The sequence below is a fragment of the Rhinolophus sinicus genome, chromosome 12 (assembly GCF_057876585.1).
Source record: "Rhinolophus sinicus isolate RSI-liver-muscle chromosome 12, RSI-T2T, whole genome shotgun sequence".
Classification (NCBI taxonomy): domain Eukaryota; kingdom Metazoa; phylum Chordata; class Mammalia; order Chiroptera; family Rhinolophidae; genus Rhinolophus; species Rhinolophus sinicus.
In genome coordinates this window covers 21,948,592-21,971,702 of record NC_142512.1, presented here as the reverse complement: position 1 = coordinate 21,971,702, position 23,111 = coordinate 21,948,592, and the positions used below count along the sequence as shown (strand labels likewise).

Here is a 23,111-nt window from a genome sequence, read left to right as displayed (position 1 = left end):
ATCAAGTGTGACATGAGTGGCCGGACCGTATGACCTTCTAACGAGAAAGTCTTGGGACTCACCAAACGCTCAACGTACCTGGAAACTGTGGAGCACAGCCACATTGATCTCAATGACAGCCTGGTCTTTCCAGAGTGAGGCCAACTTGTGCGTATCTAGGCCCATTCTCCTGCCCACTTCCTGCAAAGGCAGAAAAATGGGGGTGAATCGGTCCTTGGGACTCCACCCACAGGCCCACACCTCCAGCCGGCCCAGCTGGACAGTCCTCATTACCTCCATGATGTTGTAGCGCTGGACATCACAGAAGTCTCGGACCCCGATCTCTGTGCCCATGTACCAGCCATTGAAGGGGCACCCTGGGAACTCGAGGCCGCCCACCTCGAGCAACATGTTCGACACGGCAGGTAGGGCGTACCACTTCAGCTCCAGCTCCCGGAACCACTCGTACCTGGCAGGGAGGTAGAGCCAGTGGCAATTGGGGTCTTCACGTCTGTCCCCCCTCACTCCCCCTAAAACAGCTACAGAAAAAGATTGAACCAAGAGAACTCCTTTTCAAGTGACCTCTAAGTTCATCCCACCTGGAGAGGTGAATTGGATGCATTAGGTATCAGTCAGTAATTATGCATGATTCTCTCATCCTTTCACGCAAACATGTATTAAGCATCGAGTACACCATAAGCCTTGCTGAGAACCCAACATAACATAGTGGTTGAGCTCTCCTGTCACAAAGCCTGAGCTCAAGTTCGGCCTTACTGCTTACCAGCTGTGTGACCTTGGGATGTTATTTAGCCTCTCGTAGCCTCAGTATCCCCACCAACAACATAGAGATAATAGCATCAAATTTGTGGGATTTGTATATCCTTTTATTCCAGAAATATTTATAATTGAGCACCTACTACTGTGTTTCCCCCCAAAATAAGACCAGGTCTTATATTAATTTTTGCTCCAAAAGACGCGTTAGGGCTTATGTTCAGGGGATGTCATCCTGAAAAATCATGTTAGGGCTTATTTTCTGGTTAGGTCTTATTTTTGGGGAAACACGGTAGGTGACAGGCACCCTGCTAGGTGTTGGGGATGAACAAGAAAGGCAAGATCCCTCTTCTCAAGGCGCTTACAGTCTACAGTGTAAACTCTAGATTATAAACAGGTAAACAATAAATAGGAAGGTAAAAACAAGGTGATGTGTTAGACAGAGGGTGAAGGTGTCTCAAGATTGAGTGTTCAGGAGAGGCTTCTCAGAGGGGGTGGCATTCAGGAACGCTTCACTGACAAGAAGAAATGGACTCTGAAGGAAGAGTGAGGGAACAACACATGCAAAGGCCCTGGGGTGGTATATTCAAGGGACAAAAGTTTAGTATATTCAAGGGACAAAAAGAAGAGCCCAGCCCATGCTTGCAGCACAGTAAGTCATGATACACGGAGGTATTTTTATAATTATGAGAGACGGCCTGGGGCAAGGGCCGAACCAGAGGAGCCAGAAGTCACTGTAGCCCTGTGCTTTCACCACAGTCAGGAGAGGGACAGCTAAGAAGGCAAACGGGGCCTGGGCTGCTTAGTGAGAGAATCTCAGAGCCTTTCAAGGGTTCCTCTCCTGAGGTCACTGCTTCCCAAGCTCCTAGGGCACCATCTAAGCCTCTGCCTCCCCCTCACCATCAATATATTCTCATACGTCTGAGGCCCGAGACACAAGTGCAGAGTTGCTGTACAAGGCAGGCCTTGAAAGCCAGCCCTTTGAGTATGACCTGCGGCTGGCTGGGCTTTAGGGGAGGTGCAGGGAGGGGCCTGAGGACAGAGGTCTCCCTTAGGAAAGGAGGGGTCACACATGTTAACTCACAGCCCTAGCACCCGCAGCATGCTTACTTGGGATGTTCCATGGTCACCTCGAGCACAAGGTCAGGTGGGATTTCGAAAAGCTCAGGGTCGTGGCCATCAGCCTGCAGGACCAGAGGCATCACATCGAAGCGTCCGTACTTGGGCTTCCAGCCCAGGTCAATGCACAGCTGGGGGCAAGACAGGCCCAGTGAGGCTTTTGACCCAGGTACCTTGACCCCTCTGGGCTCCACTCTGTCACCCACTGAGGCTGGATCGGGTACCTGGGTGAACTCCACACAGGCAGGGTCCCCTCTGATGGAGCCGTCAGGCATCTGGTAGCCGGCATACCGGATAAGCTGAGAGTTCCAGACCCGGAAGTCATGCTTCCCATCACTCCGCTGGGGGAACACAGTGATGGCCGACCTTCCCCAAGAATAGGACAGTGCTGTTTACCACCTGGCTTGGTCGGGGGCTCCCAGCCATCCTCCACTGATCCCCCTCCCACTCCTGTCTTCCCAATCCTCAGCCCTCTGCACCCAAGCTAATTGAACTCAAATCTTGTAGGTCCCCAACACGCCAAGCTCTCACTGGCCTCTGTGTCACCAGGCCCACTTCCTGACAGACCCTCTCCCTCCTTCTTCTCCCTCCAGCTCCAACCCTTCCTTCAAGACCAGCACAGGGACCAGCCCCTTCAGGTAGCCCTCCCCATCCCTTGGGTAGGGTTAGCTGCCCCACTCCCTTTCTTTGCTGCATCTTTCTCTCCCTGCAGTTGAGCTAGTTGGGTACTGCCTACTGCAAGGCATAGGTTCACAGGAGGCTGGAGTGGCATCTTAGAGTCTCGGTCACCTCTGCTTCCCTGCCACCCCACCCCCATGCCTCGCCCTTTGTTGGGTCCCTATTGGGTGGGCACTGAGTGTCTGCTGAACAGAAGAATGGATAAATGATCACATGAGCTGTTCAGTCTTACGGAATCAGCCTTGATCTCTTCGGTTCGGGGCAGGGGAAGGTAAGGCAGGAGATGGGTACTGACGAGCAGTGATGCTCCCACAAGAAAAATAACACACTGGAGCCATTTACTGCAAAACTAACCTCTCAGCCCTTCTAAAAAGTGGGGAGCCCTAACCTTGCTTCTTCAAGATTCCCCCCATCCACTGCACATGGTTCCCAGTCCGAAGGAAACAGGCTACTAAGGGACGCGAAGCTTACGGAGGCTCTGCTCACTCTCCCTAAAGAAGCCTGAGTCTCTCTTCTCTTTCTCCCTGGTTTCTCTTGGAGCCAGAGATGCTGCCCCTAAACCCATCTGTATCTTTTGGCTAAGACACGGGAGGAGGATGGGTCCCACCACAGCCTTGGGAAAGGTTCCCCCACCTGATGTTTCCGTTGTTGGTGGCATAACGCAGGTGTCTACAGATATGCTCGAACATCTCCTGGGCAGTGGAACAGCTCCGGGCATCGAAGACCTGCACACAGCACCCCCCCAGACCACACCCATCAAGGACTGGGAGGGCACAGGGCTTGGGCTGATCAGAAGCTAAGTCACGAGGGACCAAGGGTGTGGCCCAGGTGCCCACCACCCAAACACCAAGCAGAGAATTGCATTCTCCTCTCTGCATGACATCTCCCACCTCATGGCTGCCCCGTCTATTCTTTCCCCTGCTCTCCTAAGGGAGCTCAGGAAACACCCCTTGGAAGAACCTATCAAAACCCAAATCCCAAGAAAACCTGACTTTCAAGTATCATGAATCAGGAAAACCACTGCCGCAGCCTCATTTCTTTACAACATTCACACCAGGCCTCCAACACATTTTATTAGAGCCAGTCAGTTTTACTGGCGTTTCTCATCAATTTTTCTGCCCAAATGCCTTCGATATTATCCAGCAATAAATGATGCCCCACTGTAAAGATGGCCTCCGAGGCTACGATTAAAGAAAATGTCTTCTAGGAGCCAAGAATTCAAACAGTCTAGGTTTGAATTCGCGGCACCAGGGTTTCAACAATAACAATAATTTGGTTTGATGTTGGCATTTAGTCTCCCAAATTTAACACACGAGAGAAAGATCAGCTAGAAAGGCTGGTGCTGAAATCGCATGCTAGACTTCTCACAGGGCCCCCATCTCATGTTCGGGAATGTGAAGAGAGAACCAAAGGCCCTGGCTTCAGTCTGGGGAGCCTTGGGCACAGTTCTGCTCGGCTGTTCGGGGCCATCTGCTCAGGGCCTGCCCGCCCCACCCCAGCTTCCTCTTCCACGTGGGGCTAAGGAAATCCACCTGTAGGTTGGACCACTGGATCCTCCCAATGCAGCGGGGGGCGTTGCGCCAGGCCTGTTTGGTGGCGAAGATGAGCTCATCTCCCGTCAGCTGGTAGGTTCCTGTTGTTTCTATCTCCTTTGTTACCGCTTCCACCCTGGCCAGATGTTCCTCTATTTTTGCCCTGGGGGACAGGAAGACATCAGGAAGATCAACAATGAGATGGCTTTACATGGGGATTAATTCAATCCACAGAAGCAGGAAATGAACTAGGACACCAGGCGGGCAAGATGTCTCTCATGGAGACTGTCCCCTCCAGGACGGCTTCATGGGTGTGTGTCCCAGGCCCCGAGCTTAGAAGGGCCGCATACTTGATTTCATGGTCTGCTGTCACCATCTTGATTTGTCATCACTTTTGAACAGGGAACCCATGTTTTTGTTTTTACACTGGGTCCTGCACATTACGTAGCTGGACCCAATCCCTTCAGCACCCTTTTTCTTTCTAGGCAGTTTTTCTCTAATCATGTCCAGCTTAGGTTGGCGAGCAGGGAGTGCAATCCTCAAGACCCAGAGGAACACCCATCACACCACTGCCACGGCCTGCCTCCCGGCCAGGGGAGCGGCCATCCCCCTCCCATGGTTAAGATATGAGCCAATCCCTCCGCCAGCCGCTCCTGTGTACAGAGTACTCGCTGGGAGCCAGGTACTGGGTGAAGCCCATTCACAGTCAGGGTCTCACTGAGTCTGGGAGGGAGGCGCTTTTGTGTCCATTTTATAGTCCAATGTCACAAGGGCCTAGGAGGTTAAGTACCCACATAGAACATAAGTGTGATAAAGAGCAAAGTCATGACTCAGACTTAGGTTGCCCGATGCCAAATACAGGCTCTTACCCTTCCACCTTCCACCTGCCACCCTCCGGGGAATTGCAAGCCCAGAAATGCTGAGGACCTGCCCACGCTTTCCTGGACAGGGCTGCGTAGGGACTGGGTCTCAGGACTCAGCCTGCAAGGCCCCAGGGCCCGCTCAGGGAGGAGCCCTCCCCAACACAGCCCCACATCACAGGCCCCCTGCAGCGTGGTTTTTCTCAACTTCTGCACTACTCCGTCGGCGATCCCATATGAGACTTCTACACTGGCTTCTCCTCTCCTCTCCCAGACTTCAAAAATATCCCCCAGGGAGGGAGGGATTCAGTCAGAAAGGCTTTCACACACACACACCACACACACACACACACACACACACACACACACACACACAGCAACCTTGAGATTTCCAGTCAGCACCAAAGATGTTTAAGATGGCAATAAACAAAAATATTTAAGGAATGAACTCCTGATTAAGGAGAGTGGACAACTGAGAACAAAATGGCCTTTCTGAGGATGAAGAGTGTCTCAACAACTCTTCCTTGATTAAAGAAAAAAGCTCAAAGACAAAACACTTGGCGCTATTTATCTTCAAGGATACTCCTGGCTTCAGGACCTGCTGGGTGAAGGTTGAGGTTGCCCCACCACAGGAAGCCCTAACCGCCCCCCCCCGCCCCCAAAGCTTCTAGCAACACTCCCTGCTGTATCCAAGCATGAAAACAGTCACGATCCCCAGGACACTGATGCCTTGAGCGTACCTGGTAGTGTTACCAGGTGACTACATAAAAAGGGATTCTTTTTTTACATTTTCACCCAATTCCTTTAGAGTTTTATATTTTACCACGGTTTTCATATAGTCACATTTCTGAGGCACTAAAAATGCTATGAAACCTATTCGTTCTGGAGAAAAAAAAAAGACAGTGGCTTTTGGCTCCCGCAAATGGGATTTGAACAGAACATTGAGCAAGTTATAATTTCTCACTATACCATCCTTCCTTCATGAAAGACGGAACCCACCCAGCGGTCCCTGCCTTTGGCTGCTCCTGTAATTGTGGTGATGGACTCTCCCATCTTGGGGGTCCCAGGTATGGGCTTGTGACTGTGATAAATGGAACTTGCCTCAATGAGAAGCAAATGGGTTTGAACAGCCACCGAGAGCAGCCTTGGAGCCTCCCCGGGCTCCTACCCACCCAGCTGCCTTCCAAACACCAGTGGGACCTCTGGGGTCCAGCATGGAGTCGGAATCTTCACGATCAAAGAGCTGGACGCTAGAACATTGAGGTTAAAAGCAGGGGCTCCAGCGCCAAACTGCCTGGGTTCAAATTCCAGGTCTGGAACATCAGAACGTGTGACTGTGAGCAAGTTCTATCTCCTTCATGCATTCAGTTTGCTTGTCTGTAAAATGGGGGAACAATAATGGAACCAATCTCACAGAGTGGTGGTGAGCATTCCTTACAAGGTACTTACACAAGGCCCAGAACATACTTCGTGCTCAGTAAACGTTAGCATCGATATAGTGGCCCAATGAAGCCCATCGAGAAAATTCCTGGACCCTGAAAGGCTCATTAGTCAACAAGTAAGCTGACCGCCCAAGGACCTTGAACTTCCCAGTCACAAAGCATTTCTGTAGAGGTTCTAGTTGCACAGCACACATGCCAGGCAATCCCCTGCTGTGACCAGGGTTCTCAATCCGACTGTACGTTAGGATTAAAGAACATGAGTGTCTGCTGCCTCCCCTTCCTGAGACCCTGACGCCCTTGGCCCAGGGCATCCTGGCATTAATATCTTGCCAGGTCCTCAGGCGACTCTCTAGTGCAGCCGTGCTTGAGGATCACTGGCCCTGGAAGATAAGGGCCTCTTCCAAAGACTCAAGGTCCCTCTCAGCTCAGACATTGTAGGGTCACAGGAGAGGGAATGTGGTATCACCAGGAACCACTCTTTCCACCATGGGGGGTCCCAGATGCACTTCTGTGGCTCTCTTCATGCGGTGAAGTGCCACGTGGGGCCACACTCCCTCCCCAGCCCACAAATCAGCAAATCCATGCCCTTGGCCATTCTGTCTTACAATCCCTTTGTGCATTTTTATTTTAAAATTTTAAAGGGGCCTAAATTTAAAGTCATATATTTTATGATACCCAGGAATAGAGAACCCAACACAGTTCAGTGCAAAGAGAAATTCCAGCTCTGGAACAACCTGCCTTCTCCACGTCTGGTGGCCTGAATTCTAGTTGGGACGGGGTGACCTCAGGTATGTCCCTGGGCTTCCCTGTTCACATCTATCGGAGGAGGGCTTGGGTAGGTGGTCTCAAAGGTACTACCTGTCACAAACATTTCATAATAAAAAATGGTGTACATCAAGGTGACTTTGTGGCAGGATACTGATCTAAACTTATTTAATCCTCACAACAATCTTGTGAACCAGGTTGTATCATCACCACCGCCCCCTCCCTTTTACAGTTGAGGTATAGAGAGGGTAAACAGATTTCCCAAGGATCAGGACTGGTTACTGGGGAAGCCAGGATTCAAACTCAGTTACACTCCCGACCCACACTTTTAATCACTATTGCCCTGCCTCTTTGTCTTAGGATTATGAAAACCTAGTCCTGGGTCTTTTTCCTTGAAGAACTATGCTTTAGCCCTGGATCCACTGCAAACCTGGGAAGGAAAAAGTCTGGGGTCAGAGGGAAATGGCCGGAGACAGGAGAGCTCCCAGGAAGGGGAGGCAGCGGATCCTGCAAGAAGCCAGCCTTACTCTTTGAAGGAGTTGTAATACTGGTTGACAAATTCGATAGCTTGAGGTAGAAGCTCGTCTGGGGGAGTAGGCTTATCCCTGGGTCCTCTGGTCAAACTTTTGGGGTTCATGATGGCTCCCAGGCAACACTTGGATTTGCAAGCGAGATCCTGGAAAGAGAGGTGGGTGGTGAGGCGGGCTGCATGGCCCCGCAGACAGCTGTTGATGCCACCCTCTTCCAGGGCTGGCTCTCCTGGCCACCTTCCTTCCACTCTGGCTGTTCCAGCTCCCTGCCAGTCCTCTCCACCCCTGTGACACCTCATCCTGAGGGTATACCAGGCTTTCTCCTCACCCAGATCTCCTTTCCTCTACTGGATGCACCCCAGTGGGTGTGAGCTGTGGTTGCTCCCCACCGCCCAGGCTCACTCTCTGGTCCTATTCCCAGCTGGCCCCAGACCCAGAGCAAAGTCAACAACAGCTCAATCCCTGGAAACAGCTCAACTACCTTCTCATTTAAAGAGGCTGACGTGGCTCCTGGGAACACACTATTGGTGTTCAGCCAAAATTAATTCCAGTGAGAAGGTGCAGATCCCAAAGTCAGAGGATGGTGCAGAAAAAGTACTGGAAGGAGGTAGACCCACACGTTAACTGTGGTCGTTTCTGGAAACTGTGGGAAATCATTCTGCTTTCATGGTCTTGAAATTTTCCATTCTTTCCCACTGAGATGCATCAGCTAGAGTGCATTCTCAAGTTAGAATGAGAAACTTAGAAGGTAGGAAGGAGCCTTAAAGGACACTTCGTCCAACTACTCATTGGATGCTTGAACCCCTCTCCAACCTCCCTATCCAAAAGCACTTGAATCCTTCTAGTGACAGAGAGCTCACTACTACCTGTTGATCTAGTTCAGTTCAGTTCTGCCTGATACTATGCTGAAATCTGTCTCTCTAGGAAAGAATGGATTTGTTCCTGTAACTGTTTAGCTTACCTCTGGATTATCCCTTATCCATAAGGGGGGTTCACAAGGGGTTGGCATCATGTATTTCCTGCTGTTATTTATGAGGAACACAAGTCTCTGTGCCCAGCACCCTTTCCCCAAGCTGATGACTAATTGCTTTGCCCAGGGGGATAGCTACGCGATGGACCCTGATGGCTTCACTGGCTTGGGACAAAGGTGGTTCTCCACGAAGCCCCAGACTTCTCACCCCTTTGGCCTTGTGGTGAAGTGTGTCTTGGAAAGTCATCCCATTGCCCCAGTTTTTGATCCTCACATGCCGTGGACAGGTCGATGGGGGAGGAGCATCCAACTTAATCAAGGGGTCTGGAGACTTCTAAGAGGGGAAAAAAAACAGGGATTTCCAAATGCCTCCAACCCAAGGACCCTACCGGTCTCTCCTGGATCCCTGGGCCCTGCTTTGGCTTTGGGTGGGGTCGGGAGTTATGGGTGTCGGTCTGTGTCCCTCCTCCCTTCCCAGCAGCCTGGCCACCTGGGCCAGTGCCTGCTAATAGCTCCAGGTGCCTGGGGCACTGGCCAGGTTTCTCTCCTCACCCAAGACCCTGCCAAATGCTCCCTCAGAGGAATTGCAACAGGAGGGACTAAGGTGAGATGCGAGAGAGACGACTGTCACGACCAATACTGCTGAGAACACAAATCAGGACACGGAAGAACGTGGCACTGCCGTCCACAGGGGCGTTTAAGAATGCAAAAACCATCTTTGCTCCCACCTCCCACCCGCTTCTCTGCCTACTTCTCTGGAAAGGTCCAAAGCACTTAAAGAAGAAGGAACCAGTGGGATAAAGGCTGGGAGCTGGGACCGATGGCTCAGCTGCTGAGTCTGAGCTTAGTTTGGAGTGTCCCACCCCTGGCTCCATGAATGGTCTCCTCGTCCATGCCTGCCCGCCCACACAGCCAAGCCATCCAGGTGCCAGGGCCTTGGAGGCCACCAGTCCTGATCAGCATGGATCATCCTGCTCTCTCAAAGCCCTTCCTTGTCCCCACCGGTTCCCCCTGGGTCTCCACTCCCTGCCCAGACCGCAGCTTCCACCAGGCGCTCAGCCTGCATCTGCCTGGGCAAGGGAGGACGGGGCTTCCCACACCCCTGTGACTCACTGACCTTTACCATCCCCGTGAGGGGCTGGGGGGACTCATCCTGGTGCTTGCCGAGACTGTGACACTTGGGGTCATCCTGTGTCACTGGCCTGTGAAAGGAAACAGCTATCATGAGATGGAGTATCTGAGGGCAGAGAGGGGGCTCGGAGTCCGTCCTGCCAGCTTGTCCTTTCATGGATCGGGAAACTGAGGTCCAGAGGGTGGGAGTGAATGGCTCATGGTTTCCAGTCAAGGAGGATGTGTGTATATGGAGGGGGAGGCAGTCAGTCAGACCCAGTCTCCTCAATCACCACCCTCCTTGTCCCCTTCTTCCTTGCCTTCCCTCTATAAAGCCAAAAAGACATGAAGGGAGCTGAACCAAAGATGGTGGTCCAAAGGACAACCCACAGAAGTTCTGGGAAGGTGCCCCCCTCAAAAGCCAATACAAACGTGGGTGAACAGAGAATAGCTCTTCCCAGGCCAGCAACAGTGCCGAGCACCCACTCATCTTGGGGGGTGGGGGTGGGAGGAGAGGGGGTTTAAGCTTTTTTATTTAAAGCATTTGATTTGTCTTGGTTTATTTATTTATTCCAAATTCTTATTATGGAAAATGTTAACCATACACAAGTAGCGATAATAGAGTCATAAACCTCCATGGGCTCTTCACCCAAATTCAATCCAATCAACAATTATCTACCCATGGCCAGTCTTGTTTCAACTCTACTCTCCCAACTCAGCCATCAGTTTAAAGCAAGTCTGAGATGCTCTGTCATCCAAAAATATCTCAGTAAGTATTTCTGGAAGATAAAGACTCTTTTCTAAAAAACATACTGATTATATTTATTTTAAAACAACAGACTGAAAGAACTTTGCCTGTCCTTCGGAGAGGAAAAAATCCTCATAGTCTGAAATCAGAAACCATTGGTTCTGGTTTGGGATTTCAGGTTCTCTCTCCTGGCAAATGCTTACAGAGAACAGAAGACATGTGATTCCTCTGGTCGCATATGCACGAGCACCCTTCCAAGAGTCACACCGCACACATGCCCCCTCCTGGGGCAAATCACACGTCCAGGGGCACTTCAGTACAGCTTGTTGTGTTCCATGTTCTTTGCAGTATTTTCTGGGGTGTGCATGCACATGTGCACACACCCAAAGGGAAGCGGGGGTTCAAGGGGAAGGGTCTCTCATTTTCCACTTTATACATACCTGCATTGTTGGAATATGATGAATGAGCATGTACTGTTTTCATTATTGGAAAAAGTAATGCCCACATATTTATATTGACATTGTATACTTTTCTACAGACATTACATACTAGTAGCATTATATGATTTATAACTATAAAGAGATCGTGTCCCTTTAAGAACACACATATGTATCAGAAAGCAACTTCTATCTGACTCAAGTGATCCAGCAGCGCTGGACAGCAGCCTCCACGTGACCAGCTTTCATCACCCCTCTGACTGCTGTGCCCACCAGAAAAAAAGCCAATAGAGGGTAATCTGGATATTCAGAACAGGTAAGCCATGGCTGAATAGTCATCATGGGGAGGCTTAAATAGGAAACGTTTTGTGACTGGGGTCCTCAGTGAGAATGCTTACCGCCCTTGCCATTTTTTTGCCATCATCCCTCAGCCACCCCCCCACCCCCTTGCTTCCTTTCATTTACTTCTGGCCATAGAACTGGGGAATTTGAGGAGCTTACTGGTGCACAGTAACGATTAGATTGAGAAGCAATGTCTTTGTACACCTGACATAACGATTGTCCCCAAATAGTAAAAAGCTACCTGAAAAGCCACTGTACAGATGGACCATAATGAGCCTGTGAACCCATTGCCTGTGCCTGGTTATTTAGGTTGTGTCCAGTTTCTCCACTATTATAAACAAGGCCTCAAATGGTACACGTGGTCTGAGTCTCTCTCTCTCTCTCTCTCTCTCTCTCTCTCTCTCTCTCTCTCTCTCTCTCTCTCTCTCTCTCTCTGCATAGAAAAACCCAGTAAATGTTAACAATGACCAGCATTACGCAATGAAAGCATGGGTGATTTGAATTTTACTTTGCACTTGTCTGCATTTTCCAACTTTTTACAGTGACCATGACTTCCTTTCATAATTGGGAAAAATTTTTTTAATTTGAAAATGAATAAACAAAGCTATGCACTGTTCCCATCCTCCCCCAGTGAGCAGAGTTCTTTGGGTTACGTGCTGGGGGATAGGGTGACCGCGCCAGGTGAGCATATTAAGGGTCTGGATACTTATTGCCAAATTATTGCATTGTCTACCCAGACACTGGTGCCGTTTGGCTAAACCCACAGCTGTGCTTGGTTCTGCTTGGTCCTTCATGGGGACACAGGTCCCTTAAGGACCTGCCATCAAGAGGAATGCTGGAGTGTGGTGCTTGCCTAGACCCAGGACCATCCACAAGCCCTTAAGTGGCACTGGCGACAGTTATGTCAGAGCCGCAGTCGGTGGCTTGTTTGGGGACTGACAGGGGTCCTGACTCCCCTGAAGTTCCCACTCCTCCCCACCTGCCCACCTCTCCATACACCAAGGGCGTGGGGCACGGAGTCGCTCTGGGGATTGGACCTTATCTGTAAAACAAGAAACTTGGCGCTCCCTTAACCATATCTGTCCTAAACGGTGTAGCAGCCCCGTGCTGAAAACTCTAGAAAGCTCCCAAGGGCTGAAACGTCGACAATTCCTATTGCAGCCTGCACAGCCCCCTCTCATGGGTGCACGTGGGTCTTCGTGGCTACTTAATTGCAACCTCGTATGCGTTCTAACCGAGAAAAACACTAAGTAAATCTTCATCGGAATCCTACAGAGCGAAAATTCCAACCCTCATATTTTCTCGGACAACCGAGGCTCAGAGGGGGTCAGTGCCACGTCGGGTTGGAGCCCGGTCCCCGCGCGGAGCCGCCCGCCTCCCTCCCAGGGCAGACCCCGGCCCGGCGGGAGTACCTGGCTCGGCGGGGGCCGCAGGAGGGCTGCGGCCGCAGGATTCTGCGGAGAAGCCGGCAAAGCCGGGGCCGGGCGGACTCGCACGCGGCGCCCAGCCCCTCACGCATGGCCCCCGCGTGGGCGCAGCTCGGAGGGCGCCAAGCTGTGCTCCGAGTCGGCTGCTTTATAGCGGCGGGAGACCTCAGCCCCCGCCCCGGGGCGGAGCGAGTCGGAAAAGCTGCCTGGACTCAGCTTCACCCACGCCTGGCCCGGGGCCAGAGTGTTGTTGTCCCAGGTCCCCCATCCCCAGTGGCCCACAGCGGGCATACACAGGCAAGTCTGTCTTTCGGATACCGCTGGACTTTCTCTGGGCTAAGACCCCGAGGCAAGCACGGCTGGACTGGGATTGGTTGTTCCCCATGAAAGGACAATAATGACCATAACAGTAACTCCCACTGTACGGCTCTTTACGGTGTACAAAGCAAACTTTCCTGTCTGTGACTCCATCTACCCCTGCGAAATCGAGTCTAAATTGCCAGAAGGCAATTCTGTATTGTTATTTCCAGTTTACTGACAAGGAAGGGAGGTCCCAGCACGTTGAACAATCTAGCCCAAGGCCACACGGTAGCCCCAGGGCCACAGCTCCAGCTCTCTCACCTCACAGGGCTGCCCGGGGCAGCGCTGTTTCTCTTCTGCACCTTCAGTGTGACTCCAGCCAAGAAGCCAAAGAAAGCGCAGGGCTGGGGCTGCGTTTTAGTCTGAGGCACGGGGATGGGCAGTTGGACTAGGAGCCCCCTTAAGTCTCTGCCAGGCTCCTGGTCCTCGCTACCTGGAAGGCGCAGGGCCTCCTGACTTGGCTCCATCTGTGCGTTGCTCCTACACTGGGAGCAGGATAAGTCCTAGGGTCCAGAGAGACAGGGCAGCAGCCCTCCACTTCAGAGCACAGGGAGCCCTCCTGGACATAGCCCAGCGTATTTAATCCCAGCCCAGATTACAGCAGAATAAAAGAGGGGAAGGTCCATATTTATTCTGAGCCAGCTGCAACCCAACTTGACTTTGTTCCAAATTCCACATAGCTTCACCTAGATGTTCCCAACATTTGCCTTTGTCTCTACAACACACACACACACACACACACACACACACACACACCATGTTCACTACCTAATCATTTGTTTACACAAAATACAGAATCATTAGTCGTATATAATAGGTTCTGGGTCTTATTACACCTGAATGGATTTGAAAATTACTTTTTAAAATCAAAATATATTAATTGGTTCCCATCGCTTTCAGGATAAAATCCCCTTTGCACTGCGGCTTCCTCTTCCAGTTACATTCCTCCCCCGCCCCCGCCCCCCACCCCCCCACACCACTCCCACCCCCACTGTAGGTTGCAGCACAGCTGGGCCTACCTCCTCCCAAAAGCTCTCTCCCACCCTACTCCTCCCCCACATCACAGCCAGGCCAGGCATCCCCCGCAGTAACCCCAGAAGAGCTCCTAGTGCCCCTGCATTCTCCTGTAACCTCCTGTCTAGCTCTCTGTCCCACCCCAATTTACAGAGCCTTTTAATATCCCATTCTTCATATACTCCTCCCCAAACCAATGAGGAAGGCACCATTTTCCCCATTCCTTCCCTGACAGCAGGAACTGGGTCTCTTTTCTCTGTCCCTTTCCCAGCCTGGCACATAGTAGGGACTCAAAGAGAGCCCATAGAGGGTAGAGGTCATGAGTTTGAACTTGGTTCAAACCTCAGCTCCACCACTTTCCAGTTACTGACCTTGAGTAAGTCACTCAACCTTGTAAAATAAGGATAATAAGACTTTCTGCCTCATTACTCACTGATACAGTAAAAAGGACTTTATAAACACTATTATTTTTAGCTGCTGTGTATGCAAATAATAAATAGCTCAGTTTACTGTTTACTTAATTAACAAACAGAAGGGATTCATTGACATCTCCACGACCCCCCAGCACAGTGCCAGATGAGTCATAGCCCTCCACAAATAATTTTTAATGGACTGGAACATGCCCAGAACCAAAAGTGTGGCAGCCCAGCTTAGTGGTTATAAGCCAAACTGCTGGGTTTGACCCCTGGCGCCATCAGTTGGTAAATGTGAGATCTTAAAAGTTACTTAAACTTTCTAGGCTTCAGTGTCCTCCTCGCTACCATAGGATAACAAAAGTTCCTTCCTCATGGATTGTTGGGAGGGGTAAATGAAATAATGTGTGATATTTTCTCCATCACTTCTAATGTCTGACTTGAGCACTTCCACCAGCCCACCAAAGCTTAAAAAGACTTCAGGTCAACCTACAGCTTGGGACCCGCCTGTGGTCTGAGCTCAGGTCTCCTGACTGCCCCAAAACATAAGTGTTATTAGAAGGTATGGGATTCAGGGATAAAGGCTGTAGGCTACACTATAGGGGTGAAAGGAGGATCTTGAAAGATAGGGCATGGATTCGGTCTGAATGACTGGAGGGAGGAATGTGCTGTGTACAGGTGCTGGGAAACTGAGGAAGGCTGGGCTGGCCAGGTGGGACGGGCTCTCTGTCTGGGAGGGCTGATCACGCAGAAACCTGCAGGCAAGCCTCAGTCTGGTGATAGGAAATAGGGAGCCACTGCAGACTCTGGAGCAAAAGCATGGCTTGCTAGAAGTCAAGCTGGAGTGAGAGAGGTCAGAGCTGGTATTGGGGGCTGCAGCTGGGGAGGCTGGTTGGCAGGAGCTGCAGCCATGAGGTGAACAGAAGGAATGGATGGGTGACTTTGTTACCAAGAAGAGTCAAAACAGATTCCTGAGGTTCAGGACTTCCCTAGATAAAACCACTGTCAGTCTGAAGAGCCAGGAGGACATCTGGAGGCGATCCAACCCTGTGTTCTCATCCTTTGGGCTCTTGGCCACCTCGGCCACCATAACCCAGGCTGCCTGGTTTCAAATATTCTCTCGTCTAATTCAACCCACACATCATACCGGACTGTCTTGCTTACGAATTTACAATAGCTCCCCACTGCCAACCACAGCAAGTCCCAATTCCCTACTGTGCATTCAAGCCCTCCGTGCTCTGGCCTCACCTCTTCTATTGCAGACCCCCACCCCCACCCCAGGCCCAAGCAGAGTCATGCTTGCTTCTGTCTCTGAGTGTTTGCCCACCCTGCTGCCCTTTCCTGGGATGCCTTCCCTACTTCTCTTCACGTCCCCACATTCTATCCACTCTTCCAAGCCCACCCTAAGCCCCCTTAGAGGGGACTCTGTTTAATGTTGCTCAACTTTGTCCTAGGTGCCAACAGCAATAACAGTGGTGACAACGGCATCACATGCCATTTATTGAGCACTTACTGTCTGCCAGGTACAGTGCTAAGTTGTTTATATGTGAAAATGTATTCAGTTCTTACCACCACCTCAGAAAATAGGCATTACAGTCCCCTTCTCACAGATGAAAAAACTGAGGCTCAGAGGCTAGGGGACTTGCCAAAAGCCACAGGGCTATTAAGAGGCAAAGTCACCTGCTCATTCCCAAGCCCACGCCCTTAACCCTGCTGCTTTTCTGCTGCTTCCCAAGTACACTCAGGGTTGCCATGCTGCCTACCTCCAGGGGGCGCCCTGCCCACTGTAGCACATGGGAAATCTCTGCACTGTGGGAGTGGGAGGCTGCCCAGTGTGGACTGAGGCTTTGGTTTGATTCATGCTTTCCTGTTATTGCAGATTGACTTGTCTTTCACTTGAGCAAGTCTCAACCTCCAGTTCAAGGTGATGATCTTTTCTAGCTGGTTCCAGAAGCCTGTCCACTGACTGACTGGTGGGCTGATGATTTTCTCAGTTCTACCTCAAGCTTACTTCTCCTATAAGCAAGTGGTGTGTGTGTGTGTGTGTGTGTGTTTTCAAATTCCAACGCTGTAAATACCAGTCCTATGACCTGAGGGAAGTCACTCTCCTTTCAGAGCTTCTATTTCCTCATCTGAAAAATGAGACGATACTCACACATCACAGAGTCACTGTGGTGATCAGCTGATAGGCTCTACATGCAAAGTGCCAGTGTAGAGCCCTGGCACAGAGTGGGTGCGCGGTAAACTACAATAAACCCTCACATTGGTTGAGCGCCCCCTATGTACGGGCACACTGCTATGTGCTTTACACGCACACCCGCGTTTCGTCCTCAACAAGCCATGGCGTCCCCATGCTGCAGATGGGAACAACTGAGGCTCAGAGACGTAAACTTGCCAGTGAGCGCAGCGAGTGCGGCACAGCAAGGGGCTTAGCTACAGTGTGTCTAACACCCCAGTGCCCTTCACCAGGTTGATTACCAAAATAACAACTGGCAAGGCCTACACACGGGTGAACCAGAGCAGATATCAGCCACCCCACTTCTAACCACGGAGCTCTACCCTCTCCTATACTCAAGTCAGGATTCCATATTCCCTTCCCATATGCTTCCCCCAGAGATCCCAAGCTCCTGGAGGGCCAGGACTGTGCTCCATGCACCTTCCTTTGTCACATAGTGTCAAGTGCAATGAGGTGTACCACACACAGTGGCTGCATCAAATGCTAATGAGGACATCCAAGAAGCAAGCAGTACGGTGAGAAGCCGGGAGCAGAGAGAGGAATTGTGAGTTGGTGGCAGAGGTAGGTATGGTGCCTTTGGGGGTGTGGTGGGGTGGGATATGGAAGCAGAGAGGAGGCGGTGGCAGGGGAAGCTTACCTGGAGAGAACCTGGATGGCTTTCCCCACGTTGTTGTTGATGTCCAGTTCCTTCGTCACCTCATACCGGTGTGATCTGGTCTTGAACAGAAACTTCCAGGGACAGGCCATCTCTGTGGCTTTCCAAAGCAGGTCACTTCTCTGGACTTAAACTCACAGGTTCTTCACGGGGGGGCTGAAGAAAGAACGAGGAGATGGTGATGGAAGGCTGACGAAGAGTTTATAGAACTGGGCCTTCCCAATATGGTCAGTTTACTAAAGGAGCACACCAAAACTAACATAAGTCTCGAACAGCCACTTCGTCAATCAATGCTTCACGACCTCTGTTCCTATTTTGGGGTTGGCTTTGGGAATCCTATGGACATAAGACTTTAATTCTACAAAGCCACTGAACAATCTAAAGGAAAAACACTGGACCGTAGCTCAACAGGGACATAGCACATAACCCTGTGAACTTCCTTGATGGGACCTGTCAGCCCACCTGACCCGGGCAAATAAGCTTCATCGCTGGCTGGCCCGAGGCGAGGTGGGGAGGGGCCTGCATCACTGAAATGTGGTTGCCTTTGCCTGGACCTGCAAGAGCTTTCCCAGCAGCTCTAATTAGCAGCTGTTGTGTTATGCCTGTCATTGGGGAAAGCGCTCAAAGTGGAGCTGCCATTCTTTGAAGATTTTGCAGGTGTTGTCAATGTTATCTTTTTTATCACTTGGGAGAGAAATGATTATTTGTGGGGGAAAAAAATGGACTCATGTCTCAATGTTTGAGATGATTTCCTTTAAAAATAACCAAAAGAGGAGACCTAAGTGGAGGCCTAGGTCTGGTCTGGGTTTGACACCAGCTTCTTCTCTCACTGGAGAAACCTTTTGCACTGGGAGGCAATGTGGTGATGTGACCCCTGTAAGAATCTTAGGGCCCTCAAACCTGGGTGCAATCCTACCTCTACTGGTTACATGACCTAGATTAAGTTATTCCACTGAGACTAATTTCTTCATCCATAAAATGGGCTTAATAATATCTGTCTTAAAAATTTTGTTTGGGAGGAGAGAGGTGCATGTTATAAGGATTAAATAGGATAATCTATGTAAAAAAATTCTTAGCAGATTACTCCCCACTGTCCAATCTGATTTTTCCAAAAAAGTTTTTCTTTGAAATGTAGCAGCCACAGCAAATTTTGCAGGGAAAAAAACTGAACAAGACGGCCTGTTCAAATGGCCAGACCTCATGTTGGCATTGCTTAGACTTCCCACCAGTTTATCTCTGTAGGCAGAAAATTCCCAAAGTTTTCTGAGCCTTCCCAAACAGGAAGAAGCAAAACCCTCGCACAACAGCAGCTTCCCCAGAAATAAAGACAACTCACCTTGCAGCTGGCTGCACTGCCTCTACAGGATACGGACAGACAAACTTGGGGAAGACTTGAGCCTTGAGACCTCCGGAACCGCCTATAACTCCTGTCCCCTTATCAAGGGTGGCTGAAAGATTGCAAACCAGTGATGCTGAGCTCTGTGGGACCAGAAAGCCTCAGTCTTCAACTCACTGCAAAGTTATGAATGATCACCCTGGCAGCAAAGGACTATTTATATCCACGCTGTGCCATCCAGGGAGCTGTTTTTGCATAAAGGTCTCTGTTTTGTTTCCAAAGGGGGTGTCCCCGGGTGGGTATACAGTTTGCTAATGTATGACAGCAACGCCTGGCCTGTGGGTGATTTGATCCTGCTGTGACATCACCCCGTGTGGTTGGTGTATCCTCAGAAAATCCACCTCTTCCTGGTCCCAGGTCCAAAGGCTGCACTTCGTTAGCATGATGACAAAGGAGTCACCATGAAGCCAGGTTTTATTTAGCTAAGCCATATTGCTTCACTTTCAGCGTCTGGGGAATTTTTTTTTTTTTTTTCCCTCAGCAGGGAGCTCTCTGGTTAATTCCTGTCCAGCCTTTCAGTTTTCCAGTTTGCGGCAAGAGTCCAGGAAGCGGGGGAATATTGACAGTGGGGAACACACTGGAAAACGCCCAGGTTACAGAAGACCAGTGATGCTGGATGATACCAGTGTTCCAAACAGGTCCCTGGGATATTCAGCTTGAGGTTTTTGGAAGGGAAGGGAAGCCATTGACACAGAGAGACGTCTTAGATGTTGCTGTCACATCTCACCGTGCAGCTCTACATAAGCTATGGTAGAATGGCAGGTAGAATTATTTTCTACAGGGAAAAAAATTCCTTTGTTATAAAAGAAATTATAACTTCTCATAATTATAACTTCTTATATGGAAAATGATAATTTCTTATAATTCTCTTTATTACAGTGCTTCAAATACTGTATTCCTATCTGGTATGAATTGTTCCCTTAGAAACGTAAAATAACAACTACATTTGGGGAAGAGTCAAAAAATGGATGGAAAAAAACCACCCTCAATCTCACCATCCTAACACATCACTGCCACCATCCATTTAATTCCTTCCTGTCTTTTCAAATTAAATGATGCATTATAATGAACTGAATTTGTCTAAGATAGACAAACTAAGTAACAAAAAGACATAAATAGGAGGTCAAAGATCTTTGTTAATTAAATGAATGAATAACAAATAGTACTAGATTGCAATGAGTTTCAACATACCAAAACTATTCTTCCTTCAGGCTTCAGCCAGTGCATTCAAGGAAACCAATACAAGGAAGAACCAATACAAGGAAGAAAGATGCAGAGTCCCTGGGCCCAGGAAGTGCAAAGTCTAAAGAAAGGAATGGCATCAAAGTAACTGAATCTGCATTGCTCTGGGAAGGTTCACAGGGGAAAGGACACTAGAGCTAGGGTTTTCAGGGATGACTAGGAGTTTGCTTCAATCAATCTCCAGCAACTGCTTCCATATATTCTGGCTATACTTGCAGCAAATACATGTATTAACTCCTTTAACTCCTCCAACAACCCTATGAAGTTAGGTACTATCACTTGTCATTCATGGAATCCTCTAGAATCCCATCTACTTGGCATCAGAACACCTGGTTGGATTTGCTTCAGAAAATGTAGTTATTCAGTTGATTTGTCAAACATGTGACAGTTGGTCATTGGATGCGTGGGCAGTGAAATCCCAGGACATGTGGGCACTGCCCTTCACTTGAGGCTGGTGCCCTGGCTCGCTCTCTTAGATGGTCCCACCCCCAATGGAGAGGACCTCTTCCAAATGCAGTCCCTGGGAAATATCTCCATATCCTCATTATCTTGTTGTCAGCTTCCCTCCTTCAGGGGCCTCCCTTCATGACCCCCAAAGTCTGTGGTGCTTACAACCACCTGTGTGTCCACTGTCTTCTTTGATTCCTCCCCCTCGGGACAGCTGTGGAAATCAAGGTACCTGGAGTCTCAGCTGAATCTGTAGCAAAGCCAGACAGGGACAGACAGATCTCCTGACTGTCTCGCCAGTGAATCAGGAACGCTTAGGGGTAGGGACCGTGCTGTCCCCACCACCCTGTATCCCCAACACCTACTGATTGACACAGAGTGGGCACTCAGGAAAGCATTAGCTGAATAAGTGAATGGAATGATGAATGAATGAGGAGTGGTGCCAGTCAAAGTGCCTCTGGAATGCCTGACGCAGGGTAAGAGCTCAGTAACTGCTTCCTTTCCCTGTTCCTTTGCATTCTGGGAACGTTATCAGCCTGAATTTCAAGGCTGCCACATCACCTCGGGGCCCTGCTGTAACATGACGTCTGCCAACCATGACGTCCTTGGCCTGTGGCAGGGTTTGGGTCAGCAGTTACTGTCCCACCCGAGCACCAGGCTTTGAAGACATGGCTGAGATTAAGTTGAAAGGTCCTGGGTTCTCTACTGAGCTGCTGCTGTGTGACCTTTGAGAAGCCAGCTCTTGTCTCTGGGGCCAACTTTTCATATGACAAACAGTGGCCAAGATAAAGTGAATAATGAGATATAATAAAATGCTTTGAACTATGGAGCAAAAAGGCAGCCAAGCAAGAATTTCTGAGAATAATAATTTACCTTTTGACAAAGATCAAGCAGATAATACCGTGTTTCCCTGAAAATAAGACCTAGCCCGAAAATAAGCCACAGTTAAGATCGTCAGCCAGACGGACACATTTAGTACGTTATGAACATGTTCCAGAAGAAGATGACATGCCTGTATTTGAATAAATGTAGATTGTTGTGCATGAAAAAATAAGACATCCCCTGAAAATACGCCCTAATGCGTCTTTTGGAGCAAAAATTAATATAAGACCCCGTCTTATTTTCGGGGAAATACGGTACAACCTATCTTCTAAACTACCCATCCTCCTGACCCCACCACAAACATTTGCTTTTAAATTCCCAATTCTCTTTCTCTCTCTGTAACATTACATTCATTTATTTCTTTTTAATTGGACTGAAACTCCTATAAAATTCACCATTTTAACCATTTGAAAGTATACATTTCAGTGGTTTCTAATATATTCACAATACTGTGTGTGACTATCACCATATCCCAAAACTCTCTTAATCGCTGAACAGTGAGGAGGGCAATAAAAATAACAGTAAGGACTGTGAGACACAGAGAAGTTAAGAGATTCGCCATGGTCACACAGCAGGCAGCCTCTGAGCCAGGACACACAGTGGGCCCTGTTGCTCCGGGTGCAGGTCCAGGGCTGGCTCTCTCCTGGGGGTTGTCATGGATCTCCCTCTCTGTGGCTTTCTGGGCTGCACAGCTGCCTCACCGTTGGCCCAACTCCCCCAACAGGCCACATTCCTGGGCTTCTCCTGATGATGGACGCAGCAAATGAATGCTGCCCAGGAGAAATCAAAGATTATCTTGAAGGGCAGACTTAGGACAGGCGGGGCCCTGCGAGGGTGGGGACGGAGTTTCCGAGGCTGCTGTGGAGAAATGCCCTCCTTCCTCTGTTGCCAGCACATCATGAGCACCAAGCCGATAGCAACCGGCACTAGTCTCATCATTCCGGGACTGATGTTTCATCCACTAAAGTTGATCTCTCCCTGCACCAAGTTGTGGAGGTGGTTCAGCTCCAGTTGACCCTTGGGAGTTAGCAACTCTGAAGTTCTTTCTACAAAAACAATGCTCAGAGAGAATACTCACTAAGCAAGGCATCTATATGTATTGACCATTTAATCCACACAGCAGCCTGTGAAGTGAGGGTAATTACTAGTCCCATTATATAGATGGAGAAATTGAGGCTCAGCAAAATGAAGTGGCTTGTCCAAGCTCTCACAGCCAGGTGGTGGTGAGGCTAAAACCCTAGAGTTTCAACTCACAGTCTGGAGTCCCCATCCCTCCCCTTCCAACTTGCTACCCCCTGTGAGAGGCAGAGCCAGGGCAGTCCCAGGGGATCAAGCCTCCTGCACCACACCCCACTGACTTTCTTGGAGTCTTTTCTTCCTCCACCCTCCTGTACCAGTAATTCTCTATGACAAGAATAGTTACAGTTACCAGGGATTCAGCACTTACTCAATAATGATAGCCAGGCCCTGAGCTTTTAGCATCTCAGCCAATACCCCTGTAGCCCCCTGCGAAGGTACTGTTATTATGCCGATTTCATAAGTAAGGAAACCGAGACAGAAAGTTTGAGCAACCAGCCCGATGTCACTCAGCTCATCAGGGGCAGAGCTGAGCCTTGGCCCACGTCTGAGAGCAAGGTCCTTACTGGGTTTGCAGATGATTCCCCACTAGTGTGCCCCATTGTGTGCCCATTTATGCATGTGAGTACACCCAGGGGCAAGGTAAAGAAGTGGCAGGAAGGGGGTGGGAAACCGAGGG

General features: G+C 49.8%; 1 protein-coding gene across 1 annotated transcript in view; it reads right to left on the bottom strand.

Moving 5' to 3' along the window:
• Positions 1-12,840, bottom strand: part of NOS2 (nitric oxide synthase 2) — a 31,006-nt gene extending 18,166 nt beyond the window's left edge. The window contains exons 1-10 of the mRNA XM_019731397.3: positions 12,696-12,840; positions 9,764-9,848; positions 8,855-8,980; positions 7,674-7,822; positions 4,080-4,242; positions 3,181-3,272; positions 2,094-2,235; positions 1,861-2,000; positions 274-448; positions 79-180 (exon numbers count right to left, since the gene is read on the bottom strand). Coding sequence (XP_019586956.3) covers positions 79-180; positions 274-448; positions 1,861-2,000; positions 2,094-2,235; positions 3,181-3,272; positions 4,080-4,242; positions 7,674-7,822; positions 8,855-8,980; positions 9,764-9,848; positions 12,696-12,802 — 1,281 coding nt within the window. The 5' untranslated portion in view covers positions 12,803-12,840. The remainder of the gene's footprint in view (positions 1-78; positions 181-273; positions 449-1,860; positions 2,001-2,093; positions 2,236-3,180; positions 3,273-4,079; positions 4,243-7,673; positions 7,823-8,854; positions 8,981-9,763; positions 9,849-12,695) is intronic.
• Positions 12,841-23,111: the final 10,271 nt, after the last annotated feature.